The sequence below is a fragment of the Solea senegalensis genome, linkage group LG2 (genome assembly GCF_019176455.1).
Source record: "Solea senegalensis isolate Sse05_10M linkage group LG2, IFAPA_SoseM_1, whole genome shotgun sequence".
NCBI classification, from domain to species: Eukaryota; Metazoa; Chordata; class Actinopteri; order Pleuronectiformes; family Soleidae; genus Solea; species Solea senegalensis.
In genome coordinates this window covers 17,174,078-17,195,273 of record NC_058022.1, presented here as the reverse complement: position 1 = coordinate 17,195,273, position 21,196 = coordinate 17,174,078, and the positions used below count along the sequence as shown (strand labels likewise).

Here is a 21,196-nt window from a genome sequence, read left to right as displayed (position 1 = left end):
ATGTGACCGCATCTGCCTGGTATGTCGCCTGTCCCTTCTAATGAGCATATTAAGTAAATATCTGTCTCAGTGACCTGTGAAATGAGACACCCCCAAGTCATTCACCGCAAGTCACGTTCTTAAAAAAGGAGTTGATAATGTTATAAGAGTGATAAGGCCCGGGAATCGTCACAGAAAGTGGAATTTCCACAGTCACAGAAGGGCCTCAACCGAATGTGCTATTAGTAAAAATGTAAGTTAGCAAACCTCAGCAGCTGCACAGTTCAGTAAACATGCAGAAAAGATTATTTCACAATGCGGGTGGGCCACTGAATACAACACAGTAAACACTATAATTGACTTTCTGATACTATGCTACACACACACACACACACACATGCAGTATTAACTCTCCTCAACTCGCAGATTAAAGAATAAATAAATCAAGTCAATACCAATGACTTGGTTACCTGAAGTAATCAAAACTGTAATCACTTGTGCTGTGGCTCAATACAGCTGCGGGCAGTCATGTCCAATAACACGAGGACCTCCATTGGCACATGCTGTCTTTGCTCCTGGTCAGGCTGATGAACAATCAGCACAAAAATTAACCAGAAGAGAAATTTCAATTTCCCCTTTGTTGTATTGATTAGGGAATTGAGTCAATTATGGGTGACAGCACGAGATTGAATGGAGCAATCTATACTGCATGTGCTCAAGAGCATAGAAAACGGTGTTTGTCATTAACTGGTTACAATATTAGGTAAAAGGAAATTACAGTTAGTGGGAAACACAGTTTGAATATTAAAAGAAAATAGAGGAGGCCTACATGGTTAATGTGGTTTTCTCATATAAATTTTCTTCTGATTACATTTTTCTGACCAAATCCATAGAGAAATATTGACCCCTTGTTTTTCCACCAAAAAAAATAATGTTGTGGGCCCAAATTAAAATGTGGAAAACAAACAGACCTTTGTATTATTCATTCATTTATTTATTTGCTTAGGCACCTGCATTGACAAAGAGGAGAGGTAATGTAACACAAAGGGTCTTAAGTCTAAATTCATCATATTTATCCATGTTTTCTAGTTCTATAATCTGTGTCATCTCCATCTGTCGTTTTCTCCGTGCAGCAGACGTCCAAAGAGCAGATTTCTAAAAATTCTCCTAAAGATTACGAAACAATGAAAAAAGAAAAACATGTTTGTAAGTCTGTTACAGATAACATCGAGTCTGAACAGAACATCACAGTCAGCTGACTAAGTTATCCAAATAAAGGTTAGCCTAACCAGTTCCATCTCTGATGCAAGTGTCCTGACAGTAAACAAACTAGTAACACAAACACCAAAACAACACTGTCACAACAATATGAATCAGACACCCCGGGCTTTGACTGTGACTAATGAGTGTGTGAGTGTGTGTACTTATAATTGTTACCTTTTAAGAACCTTTTCTGGCACAAACACTGACCTTGTCAGGACCCATAGTCCTCATGGGGATCAAAACCTGGTCATAATGATGGTCAGAATCTCATTTCTGAGGACCTGGTTAAGTTAAGTTAAGGACCAAGATTTGAATTGTGGTTAGGTTAAGGTTACGTTTAGGCATTAACAATGATGATGATATTTGTGCTGCTCATTTGACGGAGCCTTGTGTGGCAGTGAGGGGAGTTTGTCTGAACGTAATCTCCCTCCCTCCTGCTTGTGCTTAATCTTATCTCATCAGATCACTTTGTTAATCTGCTTTACGAAAGCTTATGAAACGAATTGCCGTGCTCAGTGACAGTGCAGTGTGTGACGGAGGCGTTATGTGCTTGTGACTCAGCAAGATTAGCGCCTCAATGCTACAGGCTTGTGTGAGTTTGAATAATCCATTACACTTAATTTAATAAATCAATATTCTCATATTTAATGGACACTATTTGCACTAGAAAAAAAAAGAACGAGATCCAGGGCGTAAGAAGGGCCGATCTGTTTTGACAGGATGGCCAAGTAAAGTCACACCACAATCCATCTTTAAATAAATAAACCAATAAAGACCTAATGAGAGGCCCAGGCTAAAGCCTTGTAAATCAGGTTAGGCTGGCCCTTTAATTAACTTGTAAATTAATGCACCATGCTGTGTAAATTGGAGGGTGATAAATATTCATGTAGTTACCTGAGAAAAGGACAAGGACATATCACAGACATAAGCAGACGGGGTTTGCAAGCAGCACACGTTATGGGACGATCACCCACCTTATTGGTATTTTATAGACAGCTGATTTGCATTTCTTATGCTTCAAGGGGTTTTCAAAATGAAACAGTGGCTTCCTCTGCCCTTGCTTTCACTCCACAACACTACCCCCACTCAGTTTCTGTTTATCTTGCCAGAGTCAGGTCAGGGTATTAGACAATGTGGGTTGTCATGGGCCTGAAAAGCTTCTGAAAGGGACAGTCTATTCCAAATTTATCAGAGGTTTAAGCAACGGCAGATAGTAGAAATGTTAACCTTTACTTAGCAGTGCAGTCAGCAGTCGGATAGTTTTGTTCACAGAGAGGGTGAAAGTTCTGATTCAAGCCTGTGTCTGTAAACCTAATATAAACAGAGAGAACCCTCCATATCCTACAGGGAGATATTTGATCCAGGGGGTTTTAACAGCCACCATTGCTACATCTATTTATACCAATCTGCACAAATAGCATTTCAGGCACAGCTGAGGTGAAATGGTAGCTCAAATAAAGAATTGGCGACTACAACACAATACATAAATAAAAAAAATGTGACAAAACTCTCAGTTAAAGGTTGTTGGGGATATATCTTGCAAGAGGGTTGTTGCTTTATTTTTGGTTTATTCGTTCTCCATGATGGCAGCAGTCATCAAATCATTACCTCTGGTTTTGCATGTGACATAGTATTTGACCTTGCTGCTGAAGACAGGATAGTGTGGTGCTGAGCCAGCATTCACACTGTAAGAATATGATATCCCCCATTAAGTCTTTATTATCTTTAAAACCAATTAACAGGACATTTTGGACCCTTAAACACAAGTAATTGAGTTTTCAACTCATTATCGTGACTGTCCAAGTTGTCAACATGTATTTAGCAAAGCAGAAACATTGGTCTTGTTCTAAAGAATTTCATATATTATCAAGGCAACTGGCAAATGCACAATTAATAGTAAAGATAAGGAATTTAGTTTATCTGTGTGAAAACAACAGTCAACTTGACCTAAAATGACTGATTTTAATTGAAAGTATTTTTCCTTTTTTTATGGCAGTGGGTGTATTCCACCTTGATATGTACTAATTTGAGTTGTTGAAAGAATAAAGACAAAGAAATCATATAGGGATCTGAGGAGGGGTTGTTGAATTTTCCCTGCTGTCATCACTGGCACAAGGACAGCAGGTGGGGTACATGGAGTGATAATGTCTGTGAGAGAAGTGTGACTCGGTGTTTTCGTCAGTCAGTCAAACAGCACCGTCTCTGTGTCTGCCAGGATGAGGACACTGCCTGGTCATTGGCTGTCAGGAGCAGCATCAAATTCTCATCAGCGCCACCACCTTTTTTTTCCGCGGACTGTAGCTACACCAGCAGCTGGCTCCAGCATTTCATCATTACGCACATCACCAGCATTGACGCATCAAGATATTTTTGCGTCATTGTTACCGCTGTGTGTGTGTTTTTTTTTTTTTGCTGTTACCACATATGGATCACTCTTCTGTTCGGCTTACAGGGGGATATGTCTGTTTTTGGCGATGCGCTTTAACCTACAACCAGTCACAAAAAAAACAACATATTGTCATCCTTTTAAATGTGCCCCACAGTGTTTCTGAATGAATCACTCGGCACCAGACTATAATGGGATCTCCAGGCAAACATGAATAAAACAGGTTATGCAATCAAGCTCCGTCCTCGACGTGTCTGTGTCTCTCTGTTCTTCCCAAATATGTTGTTTATCTCGATCACTCAAGACATTAGGACGGAAGGCGGCGGGCTAGGAAAACTCCCTTCCTAGGATGCACATTAGATTCCCGTCAAGCTGAAGAGCGGATGCTTGTTTACCAGTCAGAAAGAGTGGGATGACTCCCTCTACAGTCACGGTGAAATAATATCAAGTGGGGTTGTGGAAAACATCAACATATTGCGTGAAAATAAAGCAATAATAAAAAATAGTTGTTTTTGTTTTTTTTATACAAATTGCCCCTGTACATGATTCTATAGCACAGCATTTATTAATTATTAAATGTTATAATCGTAATCCATTTGATGAACTGAAATGACGCAGATCATATGTGGCTTTATAGGTCAGAACTACTCTATATTAGTCCCGCTATTAAAAGAAGTACTGCTTTAAGCAATTCCTATCCAAAAATGTCAATTTCATATTCATTTCTTTATTAGGACAGAAACAAACCAAGTATACAATAGCATTGCTCACATGTTCATTTCTTTGGAAGACCATCACATCAATTGTCTCCTTGTATCTTGAACTTCAACTAAGTAAAAAATCAGGCGAACGAACCATCACAAATTGAACATAAGAACAGAGGCAGAGCAGCCAATAAACATAATAATGATAATAACAACAACAACAACAATAATAATAATAATAATAATAACAATAATGATAACATAGTACTTAAACAAACACTACATGATCAAAATCAATACGTGTGTATAATCGTCCTATAGATACACATGTGTGTATGTGTACATACGTGTATATGTACAGTCACAGCATAAAAAAAGAGATATTTGAGCTGATTGGTGAAAAAGCCCCACACACCACAGATATTTTGCTGGATCATAAGACCAGAGCTGCTATAAATAAAGCGTCAGTGCTGACTGACTACGCGCAAACGCGTCGGAAGAGGGCAGAGTGATAGTAGGAGGGTTCTCTCCTTCTCTCCCTCCTTTGAACCTGAGCCATCTCACTCCAGCATTCATCGTGTTTCCACCAATAGGCCCAATGAGCTGACTGTGCACCACCCACTATCGCTGTGTGTATTTTTTCTTCTCCGCTCCCTTCCTTTTTTTTCAAAGCCAGTCAGAGCTGGATGTGTGTAGACCGTCACATGTTGTTTCCCCTCCTCAGTCGGGACACCGGGAGACATGTGTTATATATCGCTCAGCTGTGGGAGAAGACGAACCGACGCACTCGAGCGGCTCCGGAGACACAAGGACTGAAATAAAAGCGCAGTCGTTTCTCCAACAAGTCGAGGGAAAAGAGGGGGAAGGAAGCATTGTGTCTGCACGCAGAGGACGCGAGAATGGCGAGTCCGCCGAACACAGGAGAGCAGTCGTTATTCGCCGGCAACGTGAGCAACAACGTCAAGAAATGCGGATACCTGAAGAAGCAGAAACACGGACATAAGCGCTTTTTTGTTTTGAAGGAGCCGGGCGAGGGTTTCCCTGCGCGCCTGGAGTACTACGAGAGCGAGAAGAAATGGAAAAACAAATCGGCTGCGAAGAGAGTGATACCTCTGGACTGCTGCCTCAATATCAACAAGAGAGCGGACGCGAAACACAAGTATCTTATTGCTCTGTATACCAAGGACGAATATTTCGCCGTGGCTGCTGAAAACGAGCAGGAGCAGGAGAGCTGGTACCGGGCACTGGCGGATTTAATGGCTGAGGGGAAAGTGTACGACGGCTCCGCGTCCAACTCTGCGTCCTCGCTGGTTGGCTTCGACGAGGCGAGCTACGGTGTGATAACGCCGGTCACCGCCGCCTACAAGGAAGTGTGGCAGGTTAATCTGAAATCTAAAGGCTTGGGACAGAGCAGGAATTTAACCGGGGTGTACAGGCTGTGTCTCTCCAGTCGGACTATCAGCTTTGTGAAGCTGAACTCGGAGGTCGCCTCCGTCATCTTACAGCTGATGAATATCCGGCGGTGCGGCCACTCTGACAGCTTTTTCTTCATCGAGGTGGGTCGGTCGTCAGCCACGGGTCCCGGGGAGCTGTGGATGCAGGCTGACGATTCGGTGGTGGCACAAAGCATCCACGAAACTATTCTGGAGGCGATGAAATCCATGAAGGAGCTGTCGGAGTTCCGTCCGCGCAGCAAAAGCCAGTCGTCGGGTACGAACCCAATCTCGGTGCCCACAAGGAGGCACCTGAACAACCTGCCCCCCAGTCAGACCGGGCTTCCCCGGCGGTCACGCACTGACAGCATGGCCATGACCTCCCCCGTGAGTAAATTCTCCTCCTGCCGAATACGAACAGCCAGCGAGGGCGACGGCACCATGACACGCCCTATGTCAGTGACTGGGAGCCCACTCAGCCCCGGGGGTCACAGGACCCTCTTGAGCAGATCTCATACCATTACAGCTCACCCCTGTCGGACTTTTGAATCCTCTTCCCTTCAGCACAGTAAGTCCATGTCTATGCCCCTGTCTCACACCCCACCCATAGCCTCCCCAAGCCAAGTGAGCCTGTCCTCCTGCCCAGACTCTGTTGCCCCTCGACCCTCCAGTTGCAGTGCCTCCTTCTCAGGCTCACCCAGTGATGCTGGCTTCATATCATGTGAGGAGTATGGATCCAGCCCTGCAGATGCACGCGACATCAGACTGCCACTCACCCTCCGAAGCAACACTCCCGAGTCCCTTAAAGCTGACACTCCCCCCTCCCGAGATGGCAGTGAGCTTGAGGGCTACATGGTGATGGAGAGGCAGAATTTGAATGGTTTTCGTCGGTTACCAGACATGGACAAGGCTTATCGAAAGCGCACATTCTCTCTTACTACCCCTCGCCAGCAGAGGGCCCCTTTCCAAGTATCCTCAGCCTCCCTGGATGAGTATACTCTTATGAGGGCCACATATAAAAGCGGAAGCCAGTCTTTTCGCAGATGTCACATCACCTCAGCTAAAGGGACCTATCCTGAGGATTACAGGGACGTCCAGATTGGATCTAATAATATCCAAGCCGACAGTGGTTACATGCCTATGATGCCAGGTGTGGCACCACAAATGCCAGGGTCCAAGGATGACCCTTACATGCCAATGAGCCCCATGTGTGTTTCTGCTCCAAAGCAGATCATCAACCCCCGTTCACACTCCTCTTCTGTGGGGCTGGCCCCGCACACAGACTCCCCTGTGAGTGTTTCTCTGGAGGACAGTGGCTATATGCGCATGTGGTGCGGAACCAAAATGTCTGTGGAGAGTGCAGATGGAAAGTTCACAAATGGAGAGTACTTGAATATGTCTCCTGTTGACCCTCTGGTGTCTCTCACACCCCCCGAGTACATCCTCAGTCCAGGAGGAAACCCACAACATCACAAACTGCCTTATTCCTTTAGCTCTTTACCACACTCGATTAAAAGCCCATTGCAGCGCAATGGGTCAACAGATTCGGATCAGTATGTGGTGATGAGTTTACAAAGACAGCGAATAGAAGAGGAGTCCAACTATTGTCCTGTGTCCCCAGGAGACTCTGTGGTCAGCAGCTGTGCTGGGACACCAAGCACCGTGTCCTCCGCTGTATCTCCACTCAGACTGGCTCGTGTAGATGGGGGCATGGTGCACCGTAGTAGGGTGTGTCGGCCCACCCGTCTGGCTCTGGAATCTCTCAGAACATTACCATGTATGAGCGAACATCCCCTTCCGTCAGAGCCACGGAGCCCTGGCGAGTATATCAACATAGATTTTAATACTGCTACCCATGAGACTCAGGCCTCCACTGTGTCAGAAAGCTCTGGGGTAACTGAACGTATATTGTGTGAAAACCAGGTCTCCCTACCACTCTCTGACTATGCTAATGTTGACATCAGTTCCCCAGGTCACCCTGGTTCACACCAAGCAAGGGCTCCCTCCCCTTCAGGGTCCCTAAACCACACACCCGAAGTCTTGCCTCTGGTGAACAAAAAGCAGAGTATGCAGGAAGGTCAGGAAGAAGAAGAAGAAGAAAAAAGCACAGCAAGACAGGCAGAGGAGAGGGGGAGGGTAGAGGTATATCATCCCCAGCAGCAGGTGAGCCTCAAATGTCAGAATGTACCAGTGAAGGATGACTATACTGAGATGACTTTCAGTCCGTCTGCCCCACTGCCTGCTCTTTGCAGCACAGATGCTGCTTCTCTCCCTACCAGCCCCACTACCTGTGTCCAGAGACTTAGCCTTGAAAGCAGCATTGTGAATGGGGTGCCCCATGTGCCAGAAGACTCATTTCTTGTGGGGTGTCCTTCATTATCTGTCACCCTCCTGGATCCTCACTGGGGGGCCAAAGTGATCAGGGCTGACCCCCAGGGTCGCAGGCGGCACAGTTCTGAGACCTTTTCCTCCACCACCACTGTCACTCCTGTGTGTCCATCCTTTGCCCACAACACCAAACGGCACAGCTCTGCCTCTGTGGAGAATGTCTCCCGGACTGTGAACAGTTCTGAGGGACCTGAAGAGGACTATAGCAACAACAGCCCCATGTGCAGGGAGATGTCAGCAGGTTATCAAAACGGACTTAACTACATTGCCTTAAATTTGATGGAGGGGAACTATGGTGGATGTCGGTTAGGAGGCTGTGATGGACTCCTGAGCTTCAAGACAGCCTGTGGCTGCAAGGGTGGCATGAATAGTTTCAACACAAGCCCCTATGCCAGCATGGGATTCAAGGAGACTGCTGCTGCTGTGAAAGGTGAGTGTTTATCTTACACGTCTCACTCACTACTCATTCATCCCACAGGTTTTCATTCATGAGGGGAGTGGTGTCAGTGTTTGAGCACATTTGTGATCCACGTCACGACTACTGTTTGCTCTCAGCGATAAGCTATTTGTGGATCAGCAGCAGCTCTTGAGCACATTCTAGATTAAAATTTAAAGGTAAATGTTATCTTTTGCGGAATATAGTAAAACAGAACAGCTCATGTGTGAGTGTCTGCAGCCGAGTGTGTGTGTTTAAACCTGTCTATGTGTGAAACGCCCCGAGTGTCTGTGCTTTTCAAATTGATTGTGAAAACTAAAAGCCTACAGTGTTATGTCATTAGTAGTAACATGGTTCAGTTGCATGCTTTTTTTTTATTAACAGAGGTGGCATTCCGAGAGGTTGTGTGTTATGATGGCAGCTTTCGGTGTGTAAACACAGGCTACCAGAGCTGAGGGAAGGGAAGTTGTTATGAACATTGCTGTTGGGTGTAGGCTGTGATGTTTAGATAGTATTAGTCACTTGCTCGTCACACCCATGACACATGGGCAAATTTCAAAGCCGATGCTGAGGAGGAGTTTTTGCTCGGTCCTTGATCTGTTTGAAAACAGCACAGAGATGTAAGAACAGAAGCAGAGACACGTGATCTTGTTTATTCCAATAATAATAGCTTAGCATTTGACGATCTGGAGAAAAACAGAAATGGAGCCACATTTTCTTTTGGTTTGAATTTAAAATTGTTGTTGAAACCATTGTACTGAAACTATGACAATGATTTTACATTGCATTTAATTGTTGCTGGCCTGATGCTACAGTGTGTGAATAGTCGGCTGTGGTTTCCCCCAGTGATGACTTAAAAGACAACAACACATTAGTGTTTCACAAACATCTAATCTGACTCCGTATGAGTGCATGATACATGAATAAGCAGTGACTACTTGCCTTTGTAGAAAGAACACTTGCCATCAAAATATTACATTTCACCTCATTTATTTTCTTTTGTGTCGGTGGCTTTTCATGTGTCCCTAAAAGGCAGGGATTATTTACCGGGAATTGATGACCTGGCAGAGGCATGTCAGAAGTTGCTGTTGTTTGAAAAGAAAACACTCTGTGTCAGGATCATCTTGAGTCAGGAGTGTGTTTTCCTGATGGTGAAACACAAGAGTTTAATTGCCGTTTGTGGTTTCACAACCAAGTTGTCTCTCTTTGTTTCTGTCTCACTTGACTCTCATGCTGCGAGCGCAGCCAGTGTGGGACTTGATGGAAGTCATCGGGTTCCACAGAAAAACAAGTGAGTCAGTTGTTTATCAGTTTTCAGGTACTGGGTTTCAGGACTGGAATGTAGGCAGTGTGCAAAGGTTGCTGGGAGAGGTGAATGCTCACTTGTTTTTCTAAGCTGGTGGGATTGACTGGGGGGGTGGGGGTTCTCCTTTTTTCTTTTCCCCACCAAGAACATCTTCATAAACATGCTATTGAAACTACTATATACATATGTATATATATGTGTATGTATATATATATATGTAACTAAACTTTATATGACCTAATTACAGGGAAGACAACTTATATGCACATGTGTTTTAAATTACTCGGTCATCATTTTATCATCTTATGGTTCTTTCATCTCTCAGGACTCGAATAATACTTTTTGTGACACTCGGTCCAAGGCAAAGAGGAGCAGAGTAGGAAAGATGGAGCTGAAAAAACAGTGTGAAGGAGAGATGGATGACTTGTTTTGTTATACGAGTCCAACAATATAGACAATCAAGCTTTGGGCTGAAGGGTGGGAAAGAGTGAGGGGGAGGAACGGAGGAGTAAGAAGAAAAGAGAGCCAAAGATAAAGATCGTTGTCTCTCCAGTAAGAGTTGTTTTTGTGTTTCTGTCTTGGTTATGTAAGTTCCACCCAACAAATATTTTCTGCATAGTAGAGAAACACTCAACGCTGATTGGACATGAGACCTGACCATGAGTGCAGCAAGTCATTGATATTAACTGGCAAATACACTTCTGTTTCCTGTGCGTGGGAGGGAGAAAGAGAAGGCACGCCTGTTTACTACGAGGTGATAGGCTTTATGGCATTCTCTTATCGCAGAGGGAATAGTTCATATTCCCCACAGGGCATCCTTTTGAAACGGATGAATTAGGTAAACAAATCACTTGTCCTCATTTGGCGTTGCAGTTTGAAGCATAGATGGGTGCTGCAAACATGTATAAAACATGGTCTATCTGTCTGTGGAGGTTTTCACACAACACTTAATTTTGTCAGGTTGCACTGTTGTTATTTGGGTTGTGGCCCTGACATTAGATGCAAAGGGCGGCCGGGGGGGGACGGGACTTCTTTAGCTTTCAGTGCACACTTTCTGGTCCTGCTGACAATGTTGGTTACTTGAACTTTGACCTCGCACTGCATGTGTTGTGAAATGGTTTGAGAGAGACCACCCCACCAGGGCATTTCCAGATATCCAGACACCCCCCACACACACACACACACACTGAATTATTTCAACAAAAATGTTTGCAACTTTGGCTGTTCTCATTTTGCCTCTCCTTTTATTTGTTTATACATGTCTCTATCTTCAATCAAACCATAATAACTATCCCAGCTCCATCCCATTTCTGTCCATATTTAGTTATCTCATGTTTGCCTCTCTGGCTAAAAACAGCCCTGCATTGGTGGGAAGATGACAAGAGAACTCTGACTCACACTCTCCATTTATAGACACCCCCCCATCCCATCCCATCCCCAAAAAAGAAAAAAAAAAAACCTCTCTCTCTTGCACACACACATTTCCTCTTAGTCTGAGTCTCCATCTCCTGTGTGTGTGTGTGTGTGTGTATATATACGCAGCCATAAGCAGATGGCAGAGGGGTAGTAGGGTCAGGGGTTTTGCACCTGCCCTGCCAAGCAGTGCTCACTGGCCCTTCAGAGGAGAGTGACAATACGCTAATGACTGGCCACCATCTGCCACAACAACAACAGGGAGAAAGTGGGGGGGGCCTACACCAACCCAAAACCCTTCCCCCCTTTCGTCCTCCCACATTTCTCCTCCCTTTCTCTCCAGGCATTGGTTTCTTTTTTTTTTTTCTTCTTTTTTTTAACAGAAATCATGTGATTCACGCACACACACACACACACACACACACACCCACCTCGACTCACACCAACACACTCCGTCACCCCACTGGTGTATTGGAGCCCTGTGTTTTTCCTGTGATTATCTGACCTCAGTGGACTGTCTCTGGTTGGCTTTTCACACACCAGAGGGCACGGTGGATTGTCCGACAGTGCGTTAAACAATTAGCTAATCATATCTGATCGCAGCCACTAACAAGACGCGCTCCTCTCGCCTCTTCATGCACCTCACACCACCAAGCACAACAACAAGACAGGCAACCAACCGGTCTGAACAATTGATGGAGTCACATTTCAAAAACACATGCCAAATGTTTCCTGTCACCAGTTTAACAAATGTGACGCTGTGATATTTTTTTTTACACGTAGCCTTATCAGTCGAGCATCTTTGAGGCTTGGAGGGCGCCTCGTAAATCTAGACACTTGAAAATTACAAAAAAATCAAAAAACATTTAGTTGACAAAATGATTGTACCTGTAAAAATGAGTTGTTGTTTCACTAAAAACATCCACACACCTAAATATCTTCCAGTGTTTGACAGCACAAGTCATGCATGCTTATGTACAGTATAGCATACCTTTCTGTAGGCAATTACAATACTGAAAGAACCTGTTCTTATCCAAGGACATTTAACTGTGCAAACATAGCAACACATGGTTACAGTACATTTACGTACAGTACTGTGTTTTTTTGTCTGTCCTGTCCTCACCTGTCCTGAACACACCTCCCCTGCAGACACACATCCACATCACCCCTGGCTGTCTGATTCATAACATTTAAGGCAAAATAGGGCGCGACGTTCCTGTAGTACATGAAAACAACGCTACCCTCTCGTATCCTCCCTTTCGCTTGGAGGTAAGAAGGATGACGTTCACTTCAGAGGACGGCGAGAGGGTTGAGATGATTATTGTTGCGATGCGACAGACATATGTTTAATATAGTCAGTCAGAGTCAGTGGGGATAGCAGAGTTAGTCGTGGTTGTTGTTTTATTGGCCAGACAGAGGTGTGGGAGGTCAGAGGTGACGAGTCAGTCCGTGTTTGTTTGGTGGAGCGCTGCTGTAGATCGGGGAGGAGCCAGGAGGGCAGGAATGTAAACAGCATATCTGAGACGGCTGATCTCTCCCTCTCTGTTGGAGGAATCCTGCTCATTGCATCAGTCTTGTCATGTTGTGAAGCTCCATTTCCATCATCTGTGCAATTAGGAAACAACCAGTGACCCGGTTTTACTTTTGTTGTCTTTTGTTTTTGCTGTTCAGAAAATACCGTTGTAGCAGTTCACCTACAACCCATTAACTCAGCCCATGAAACTACTCGAGCAGGCGATGCATCAACAGACATGGGCACTTGTTTACACTGCCTCTAAAGCACTAGAGAGGAGGCCGCTAATGCGTGTGTGTCCTGGCCGTGAATGGAGCAGGGCTAAATTTAGCCTGTGAGGACTAAATAAATAATGAACAGAGCCTTGGAGTGTGTGTGTGTGTGTGTGTGTGTGTGTGGGACAGGGGGCGCAGACATGGGTTGTTGGGGAGGGGTGGAGGGAAATGTGAATGTGCTTGAAAAAGGAGGAGGGGTTAAAGCCACTGGGTTCATTCCCCCCTGTCTCTCACTATACACACTCACACACACACACATAAACATTGTCCCTGCCCCGCCACACTTTTCTCCGATCGGCATGTGTTTCAAAAGCAAGGGGGGTGTCCGTGGCGAGCCCCGATATACCACTTATCCATCGTGCCCACAAGACTCGTAATGTTTTCGAACATTTATGTCTGTGTTCCCACCCGGTGTCTAATAGAATATAACCGTTAGTGATTCACCTCTACTTCCCGGTAGATCTCAGTCATTCTCACCCTAGTGTCTGACTCTGCAGGCCACTGTGTAGCCCAGGCCCTCCAGAAAAACACACATGCACACACACATTCAGATCGTTATGGGCCGACAGTCCCATGACCTCACCGCATTCCCGTTCCTCTCCGTCAGGTTGATTCTGTTACTGTGGTTTTTCCACCACTTCCCACCTCAGTGTTTCTGTTTTCCTCTGTTGCCGATATCCATGGCTGTGAGGAGACCGGGCCCAGCACACCCACCCCCTCGTGCAGGATTGGAATCAATTATGTTATTTCTTTTTCAAATGTCTCTATACTTATGCCTTCATGATGCCTTAGAGTCTCACTGGCCTCACTGATGTTGAAGTCATCACTAAGGGTTGTTGTCTGTAAAGCTTTAGATTTTTTTTATATTAACATCTGATTTTCATTTCCAGAAAGTATGCATAGGGCAAAAAGAGAGAGCGAGAACAGATGCGAGTGTGTGTTTATGGTGGGAGTCACTGGTGGGGGGGGGGCTTTGAGGTTCCTGAAAGAAAGGTTTGTTTTAGAGAATGACAATCACATCCAGCTTTGTGAAAACAGCTCTTGTTTGCGACTGGGCAAGAGGGAGAGGACGTAGTGAGTGAGGGAAGAAACAGCCGTGGAGAGGAGCTCTGTGTGCGTGTGTGTGTGTGTGTGTGTGTGTTAGCCAAGACTTCCGCTCCCATTTGATAGCTCTGCATGCAGATGAAAGCACACAAACAAGCACACAGGGGGAAGGGACCGTTTTCCACCAGGGAAACAGCAACACCCTGGAGTTTGAATAGTGTGTGAAAATAACTCACTTTGGTGTGTGTGGGAGTCAATTTTTGTTTATTTGGCTCTAGTGGGAATGTAATCAAGAATACTCGCGTGTATGTGTGTGTGTAAGTCAGTGTTGTTGCTGTCTCCTTATTTGTTCATGGTGCCTGTTCTGTTCTGTGGCGGTTGTTTTTTCCATTTTTGTGAAAGCACCTGCCACTTTAGGAACACACACTCACTGTTACTCACACATACAGTAGGTACTGTAGGCCTGTGAGAGCACAACCTTACTTGGTAACAGAGTGGTTGGTATATGTTTGACCTAATGGTCCATTTAATTGTTTGGTCCTATGTAATGAATCACATATACTTTATGTACATTTCTGTCGGGAATATTGATTGGGAAATATCGTTCCGTTACACGCAGCTATGAAGTCACATGACATGGGACTCACTTGTGTGTCTTTTCTTTCAGAATGAAGGTCGATGGGTCCTCCCTCCCTTGCCCGACCCCCCTCCTCCTCCTCCTCCTCCTGTGAACGTAGGATTTGGCTGCAGCCAAGTGACGAGGTCGCCACAGCGACAGTTGGACCATGCGCTGCAGCTAATGTCCTTTGACCTCTTTGCTGCCTTCAAGGTTCACAGGGACTGCCATCACCATGGAAACATGAACACTTGACCCTTGCCCCAAATCTCCCCTCCGCTTTTCTCCGGCACCAAAACATTCAGGCGCCATCGCTGCTGTAGTTCTAGATTACTTTTAAAAAGAAAAGAAAAACACCTTAAATGGACTACTAACTCTAACCATAGATAGGTAACTATTTATCTATTTATCTCTGGATGTAGGTCTGCAAAATGATTCTGCAGTATATTGTTATGTTGATTTTTGTTGTTATTACCATTCATACACTTTCAACCGGCCTTATTTTGGCTTTAGTCAAGAGTTGCCGGTTAACTTTCACCTGAAAACCTGTGAACCAAACCTGGAGAGTACGAGCGCGCACACACACACACAGATACACGCAAAGAATGCATACAGATTACATGTATTTATTTATTTATCATGTCTGTATGTACGGAAACGAAAATGTGTGCGTAAAATACTTTTTATACAGATTGTACTGCAAAAAAGAGGTGGCATTTATGAGCATATTTAAAAATCAGAGTTAACATTTGCTTAAAAAAAAAACCTACCTCAGCAAATAACCAGGTTGGTACCAATTCACACAGTAAAAATATATAGAAAATATTTATTTTCGGAGGTGAATATTTTGTTTTTTTTTTGTTTCTTTTTAAAAGAATCACCAATCCAAAGCCTTACTCTCACCATCAGCTTCCATCTGATGGACCTTTTCAGTTTGGACCTATGAACACGCAGTATATCAAAGATTTATCCGATTATCAGAGACTGAATGTGCGTCAGAGCTGAAAGAGAAGCAGTCTCTCTGAGATTAAGTTCCTTCTCTCCCCACACACATTTATGACAATATTATGTATTAAGAAACATAGTAATATATTGCCTGAGATGGAGGTTGCATTCACACCGAGGAGAATGCACATGCAGACAATATGATAACACTTTACATTATAGTACAGCAAAAAAATATGGTAATTAGGAGGTGATATTACAGTAATTCCAACTTATTTCTAATGCAATTTCCAGCTTGGAAATAGTGTGGTTCTAATGTGATAATATTACAGTAATACCATGTTATTTCTAACAAATATCCAGTGAATAGCTTGGTAATGAGAATTACTATAGGCTGCACATACAAATGAATTAAAACTGATAATTACAATATAATACAGTTGAAATTCATGTCCCACATACGTTTCCCAAGCTATTACTGGTGATTACTATAACATAAGAGTGTATTACCATAATATTACTTTACAATTGTTACAAAGTTATTACCATATTCATTGCCTAGTCGTATTGTTACTGTACTGCAATGTAAAGTGTACCAGACAATGCAGCATGAACCAGGTCTACTTGGACTTGAGCACCGGATCTGTGGCCTGACTGAGTCCAAGTCTCAGCACCTTTTTTTTTCTTTTTTTTTTTTTTTTACACTTAACCAACTCACTCCTGTTCAACTGTGATTTCCTGCTTAGCCAATCCCGCAGGACGTTTAATGACCTTTCAACACAAGGGATGGGAACACGAATGTTTCGAAATTCTCTGTGGAGTTACTGGACAGCCCCAGTATCTTACATTTTGTCACCTGATGCCTCACTGTGGGGCGTCCGTCACACGACGTCGGACGGCATCGAGCAGCGCCGCGAGCGCGGGACGCGGTCCCAGCGGCTGGCCTGAACTCCCAGCCTCCGCTGCACGGTCTTGCACTTACAAACTTTCCAGATTGTAACACAAGACACGTTGAATGTAGTATACGCTGTGTTCCAAGTTCGGGAGCACACGACTCACAAACGAACACCACAACAACTGCAACAACATGAATGAAACACGCAGAGGTAGAGAGTGGAGAATATAACGCAGACACAAGCCGAAGAAAAGAGACAAACCAGGGGAAGTATCTTATTATTTATCTGAACTCACTGGTACCTAACCTTTGCTTCTACACTGTAAATAGTGCGATGTTACAGAGAACTACATCCAAGCAAACGCTGCAAAAACTTTGAGAAATGTTAAGTTAAATAACTTATGTTGTTTGTACTGTACATAGTCTGTGTTTGAGTGAACTTTCTGATACAACAAAAGCACTAATTAAGTTATATGCTAAATAGTATGGTTTGGCTTTGATTTTCTTTTTTAAACTGTCATGGGATAACGTGTGAAATGGATGCCACTACGAGGACATTTTCTAATGCTGTAATTCTGAAAAAAAGATTTGAAGAGAAATCATTAATACTTGACATAGTTAATTCTTACCAAGGTACAACACAAATGGCATATATGCAATATTTACACTTTCTAAATTAGTTTACAAAGATGTACCAAATGTATAAATACTGTTAATAATGTTTGTTAAACCTAAAAATCTAATTTTTGCTGTTTGTACTTCTTTTTTTTCTTCTTCAAATTTGAAATTGAAATTTTCTCCTGTTTGTTTTTGAGCAGTGTTTTGCATTTGGATAATGTTTCGACTTTTTATTCAGCATCTAAAGGTTATGATATGGGCTCTGGCTTATCTTGCTGTGACTTTCATTGTATATGTTTCATATCTTGCATATTGTGATGCTACTAAGAGAGGATAATTTAAACATAGTTCATTGCTTAAGATTGTATTGATTCTTTATAGACACATGCAATAAATAATGACGTTATTTAAGACAACCAATGGCCTCTGTCTGCTTTCTTCTCTCTTTCTCCCCCTCGTCACATCACAAACAAACACACAGCTTTCCCGTCTCTTGCGTGAATGGTCCCTCACTAGAGCAGATGTTTCGATTCACATTGATCCCTCTCACCAAGGAAGCTCTAATTAGGAGAGTGAGAGAAGGAATTGAGGACAAATCTTGATTCTTTCATTTATTTCATTGTTTGTGAAGCCCAGCTCCCTATTGAGAAAGCATGCATCAAGAACTGGGTGTAGGCCTAACCTAGCGTCGCCTCCAGCATGAGCATTGTTATTGTTTTTCTTTGCCTGCTTCTCAGTCCCCACCCCCAGCAATAGTAATTAGACCAGCATGTTGAAACAGCCCATGGTACTGGGAGGGAATAAATAACACTGTGATAGGATTATGATTTTGCACCCGTAGCCATATGCTGTCAGATTATTCATTCTCACAGCCTTGCTAATTAAAATGGTAATTAATGCTGAAAGATAGGTCTAATGTTGGTGCTGCGTTTAGATGGGAGGTGTGTGTGTGTGTGTGGGGGGGGTTTTGTTTTTTGTGTGCTGAATGACGGACATGACATGCTCTTATTTAAGTACAGCATGTGAGCAGTAAAGTGGCGGAGAACAGCTGGGAAGAAGGGCTGGGCTGCGGAGAAATGTGCAGGTTGACTGACAGAGGAAGGGCAGAAGTGTAGCCTGGAGGTAGAGCTCTTCCATTAGGCACATTCGTCCCTGCAGCATATGCAGGAACTAGAGGGCTAATGAGAGAGCAAAGTATGACAGTCTCTGTAAACCAAATCTCATCCATCACTGCTCTGTCCGTTGCTCCTGTTCCCCCTCTTAACTCAACCTGCTCCTAAAGTTTAATTAAAGGAAAGGCTGAACGAAGGCACAGCGTGTGAGCGGCAGACATTTCAGCCTCCCTGTCTCTATTATCACCGTCCAATGTGTCACTCCATGGCCGAATATGTCCAGAAACACGTGAGCACACGCGCTTTGTGGGGGAAAAACTGTCCCTGAGACATTCAGACATAAAACCACTCAGATCACTATTGCACTGAGTGAATTTATGTGCGTGTGCATGTGAATGAATGTTTGTGGTTTGCGGGGTTGATCGTGCAACAGTATGCAAGACCGTATGAGAAGTGTAAGTCACGCCAGCTGCCCCAGGGAGTGGAGGGACTTGCATTAGCTCCGTAGGAAATTCTGCAAAGCTGTCTTGTGCATGGACACTACATTAGTGGCAAAGCTGCTCTCTCTCCCTCTCTTTCTGTGTGTGTGTGTGTGCTGTAAGAAACAAAATAAGTTTGCCGTCAAGCCATTTGTTGTTGTCTCAACATAGAACAATGCCCTTCATTTACAGAATAGCAGTAAAAGTCCAATGTTTTATTATTGAAAGCCATTATACACCGATACAGACATACGTATGGGTGGTACATTCAATTTCTGCCAGTCAGTCCCAATAAAAATGTCACACATTGGGCCTTCAAATACCAAAACACATGCAACCAGAGCTGCTGCTGCTGCTGCTGCTGCACAGGAAGTGCTCCTGGACACTAACAAGGTGACAGTATTGATTTAAAGCAGCATATTGTGTTTCTGAATAGACAGAGGAACACGTTTTATTCACAGAGATTAGCAGAAGGTGCACATTTGTATTCTTTCTGTAAGTGATATTACACCACATTTGTTATGTCTGAAACCAGCCTCTCCGCTCTTGTATCTGCGATACAAGTTCTGTTTCCATGAGTTCCCATGTCAAGTTTTTAACAGCTGTCAAACATGAGAGACTAATTGCTCATACTCAAAATACGTTTTTTCTTGTGATCACACGCACGACTATTTGCTTAACTATTTGGCAGCGGAGTCTGCCAGCAGGTTTGGTCTGGTGTTATGGGCTCATGGGTAAAACTACGTTGAGTTTCTCAGATATTTGCCGCAAATCCTACGAGCGGACGTTCAGATAATGCGGCATACAGAGTTTGTTTCCACCGTACGTGTATATACAGTGAAAGGGAGAGAATGGATGACAGTTTCACAAGTCACAGTGTGTATTACCCATGTGTGTGTGTGCGCGCGCACGTAACTGATACTTCTTTAACTGTGCCACCTATTCAAATGCCACTTCCTAATTGTCTGAGTTTCTGCCATGATATCAACAGTCTCTCTCTCTCTCTGTCTCCCACACACACAACACTTGTTATTATCATTTCAGTGTTGCATAATCTGCCAGCAAACGTGCAGTAAACAACATTTAACTTCTTCTTTTCAGTGAAATCTGAAAGAGCAGAGGCTGTTTCTTCCCGTTCACTTCCAAAGACATGCACACGTTCTGTACATCGACATGCAACGCACTGTAAAGGTATATGCCCATGAAAATATATAAATGTGATCAAATCGTGGTTATATTCAAACGAACCAAGTCATTAAAGTGTGCAAAGAAAGAAAGAAAGAAAGACCCTTTTGAATGGTTGAAAAAGAGCGCAGGGTCAAAGAGTGGTAGAAAAGGCTAATGCAGTTACGTGACGTTTTTATTGAAAGTAAAAAGCACTTTATGATCTCCCAGGCTTTTAATCAAGCTTTCCTCTGTTTTCAAAAACTATCATTCTTGAGAAATGAGTCAGTACGAACGTTCCATTTGGGTCTGACCCAACATGTATCTTACAGGAATGTGTGTGTGTTCCAAGTATTACTCATGCAGGGAGGAAAAGAAAGTCCCCATAATATAATGACAAAAATCTTAAGATTAAGGTAAAGATAGGTTGAGAGTGAGATTAAATAAATCCTCAACTGCTGCTCCCTTGCATGCATTAGCGGGTAAATGTGTGTTTCTAAGTATATACATGTGTGTTTGGTCAGCTTGTTAAGCAGACATTCCCAGCTGTTTTCCAGGTAGTGTTCTCACGCTTCTTGTGCATCTCCTGTTTCTCATGCTCACTGGCTGCTTTGACTGTAATCCCTACCACACAGACACACACACACACATGCACGTGTGTGCATGTGCGTGCGTGTGTGATGCTCCACCTCTTTACTTAGCCACCAGGTGAACAAAACCACCTCACACACATTAAACGGACACACCTCTTCCTGTCTCTGATAAAAGAGACGCCGCCGAAACAAAGACAGGAGGGAAAATAATCACAATCACTAATGAACACACACACACGCACACGCACACGCACACACACACACACACACACACACAGCAGCAGAGGGAATTAAAAGTGATGAACAGGTAGAAACGGGAAGAGCCACGTAAGAGGAGGGGAAGACAACAACAGGGAGTTTGGGGGTGGAGATTAAAAGTGGGAATATACGGGAACCAACAGGATGAGCTCATGCTCTACCCCCCCCTGGCTCTGCCCCTGCCCACCTAGGTGAGTCATACACGGCAGGTGTGTCTGTATGTGTGTTTACAGCTGCAGGTCAGCTCAGGGTGTGTCCTCATTACACTACTATGGAACATGTTTCCTCAAGCACACGTAGAGCTATTCATCACACCGGTGTTCCAACAGCTTTGCTTCTTTATTAGCACACTGCCTACTCTAAGCTAAGTGCAAAC

The 21,196-nt window shown here is 43.8% G+C and overlaps 1 protein-coding gene across 1 annotated transcript; it reads left to right on the top strand.

The window, feature by feature from the left end:
- The first annotated feature begins 4,914 nt into the window (after positions 1 to 4,914).
- Positions 4,915 to 17,630, top strand: irs2b (insulin receptor substrate 2b). The gene is made up of 2 exons (XM_044018416.1): positions 4,915 to 8,583; positions 14,808 to 17,630. The coding sequence occupies exons 1-2, from the start codon at positions 5,232 to 5,234 to the stop codon at positions 14,810 to 14,812; spliced, it is 3,357 nt and encodes a 1,118-aa protein (XP_043874351.1). The 5' UTR covers positions 4,915 to 5,231; the 3' UTR covers positions 14,813 to 17,630.
- The last annotated feature ends 3,566 nt before the right edge of the window (positions 17,631 to 21,196 follow it).

Coding starts and splice junctions, on each gene's coding strand:
- irs2b (XM_044018416.1), top strand. CDS start 5,232: ATGGCGAGTCCGCCGAACACAGGAGAGCAGTCGTTATTCGCCGGCAAC.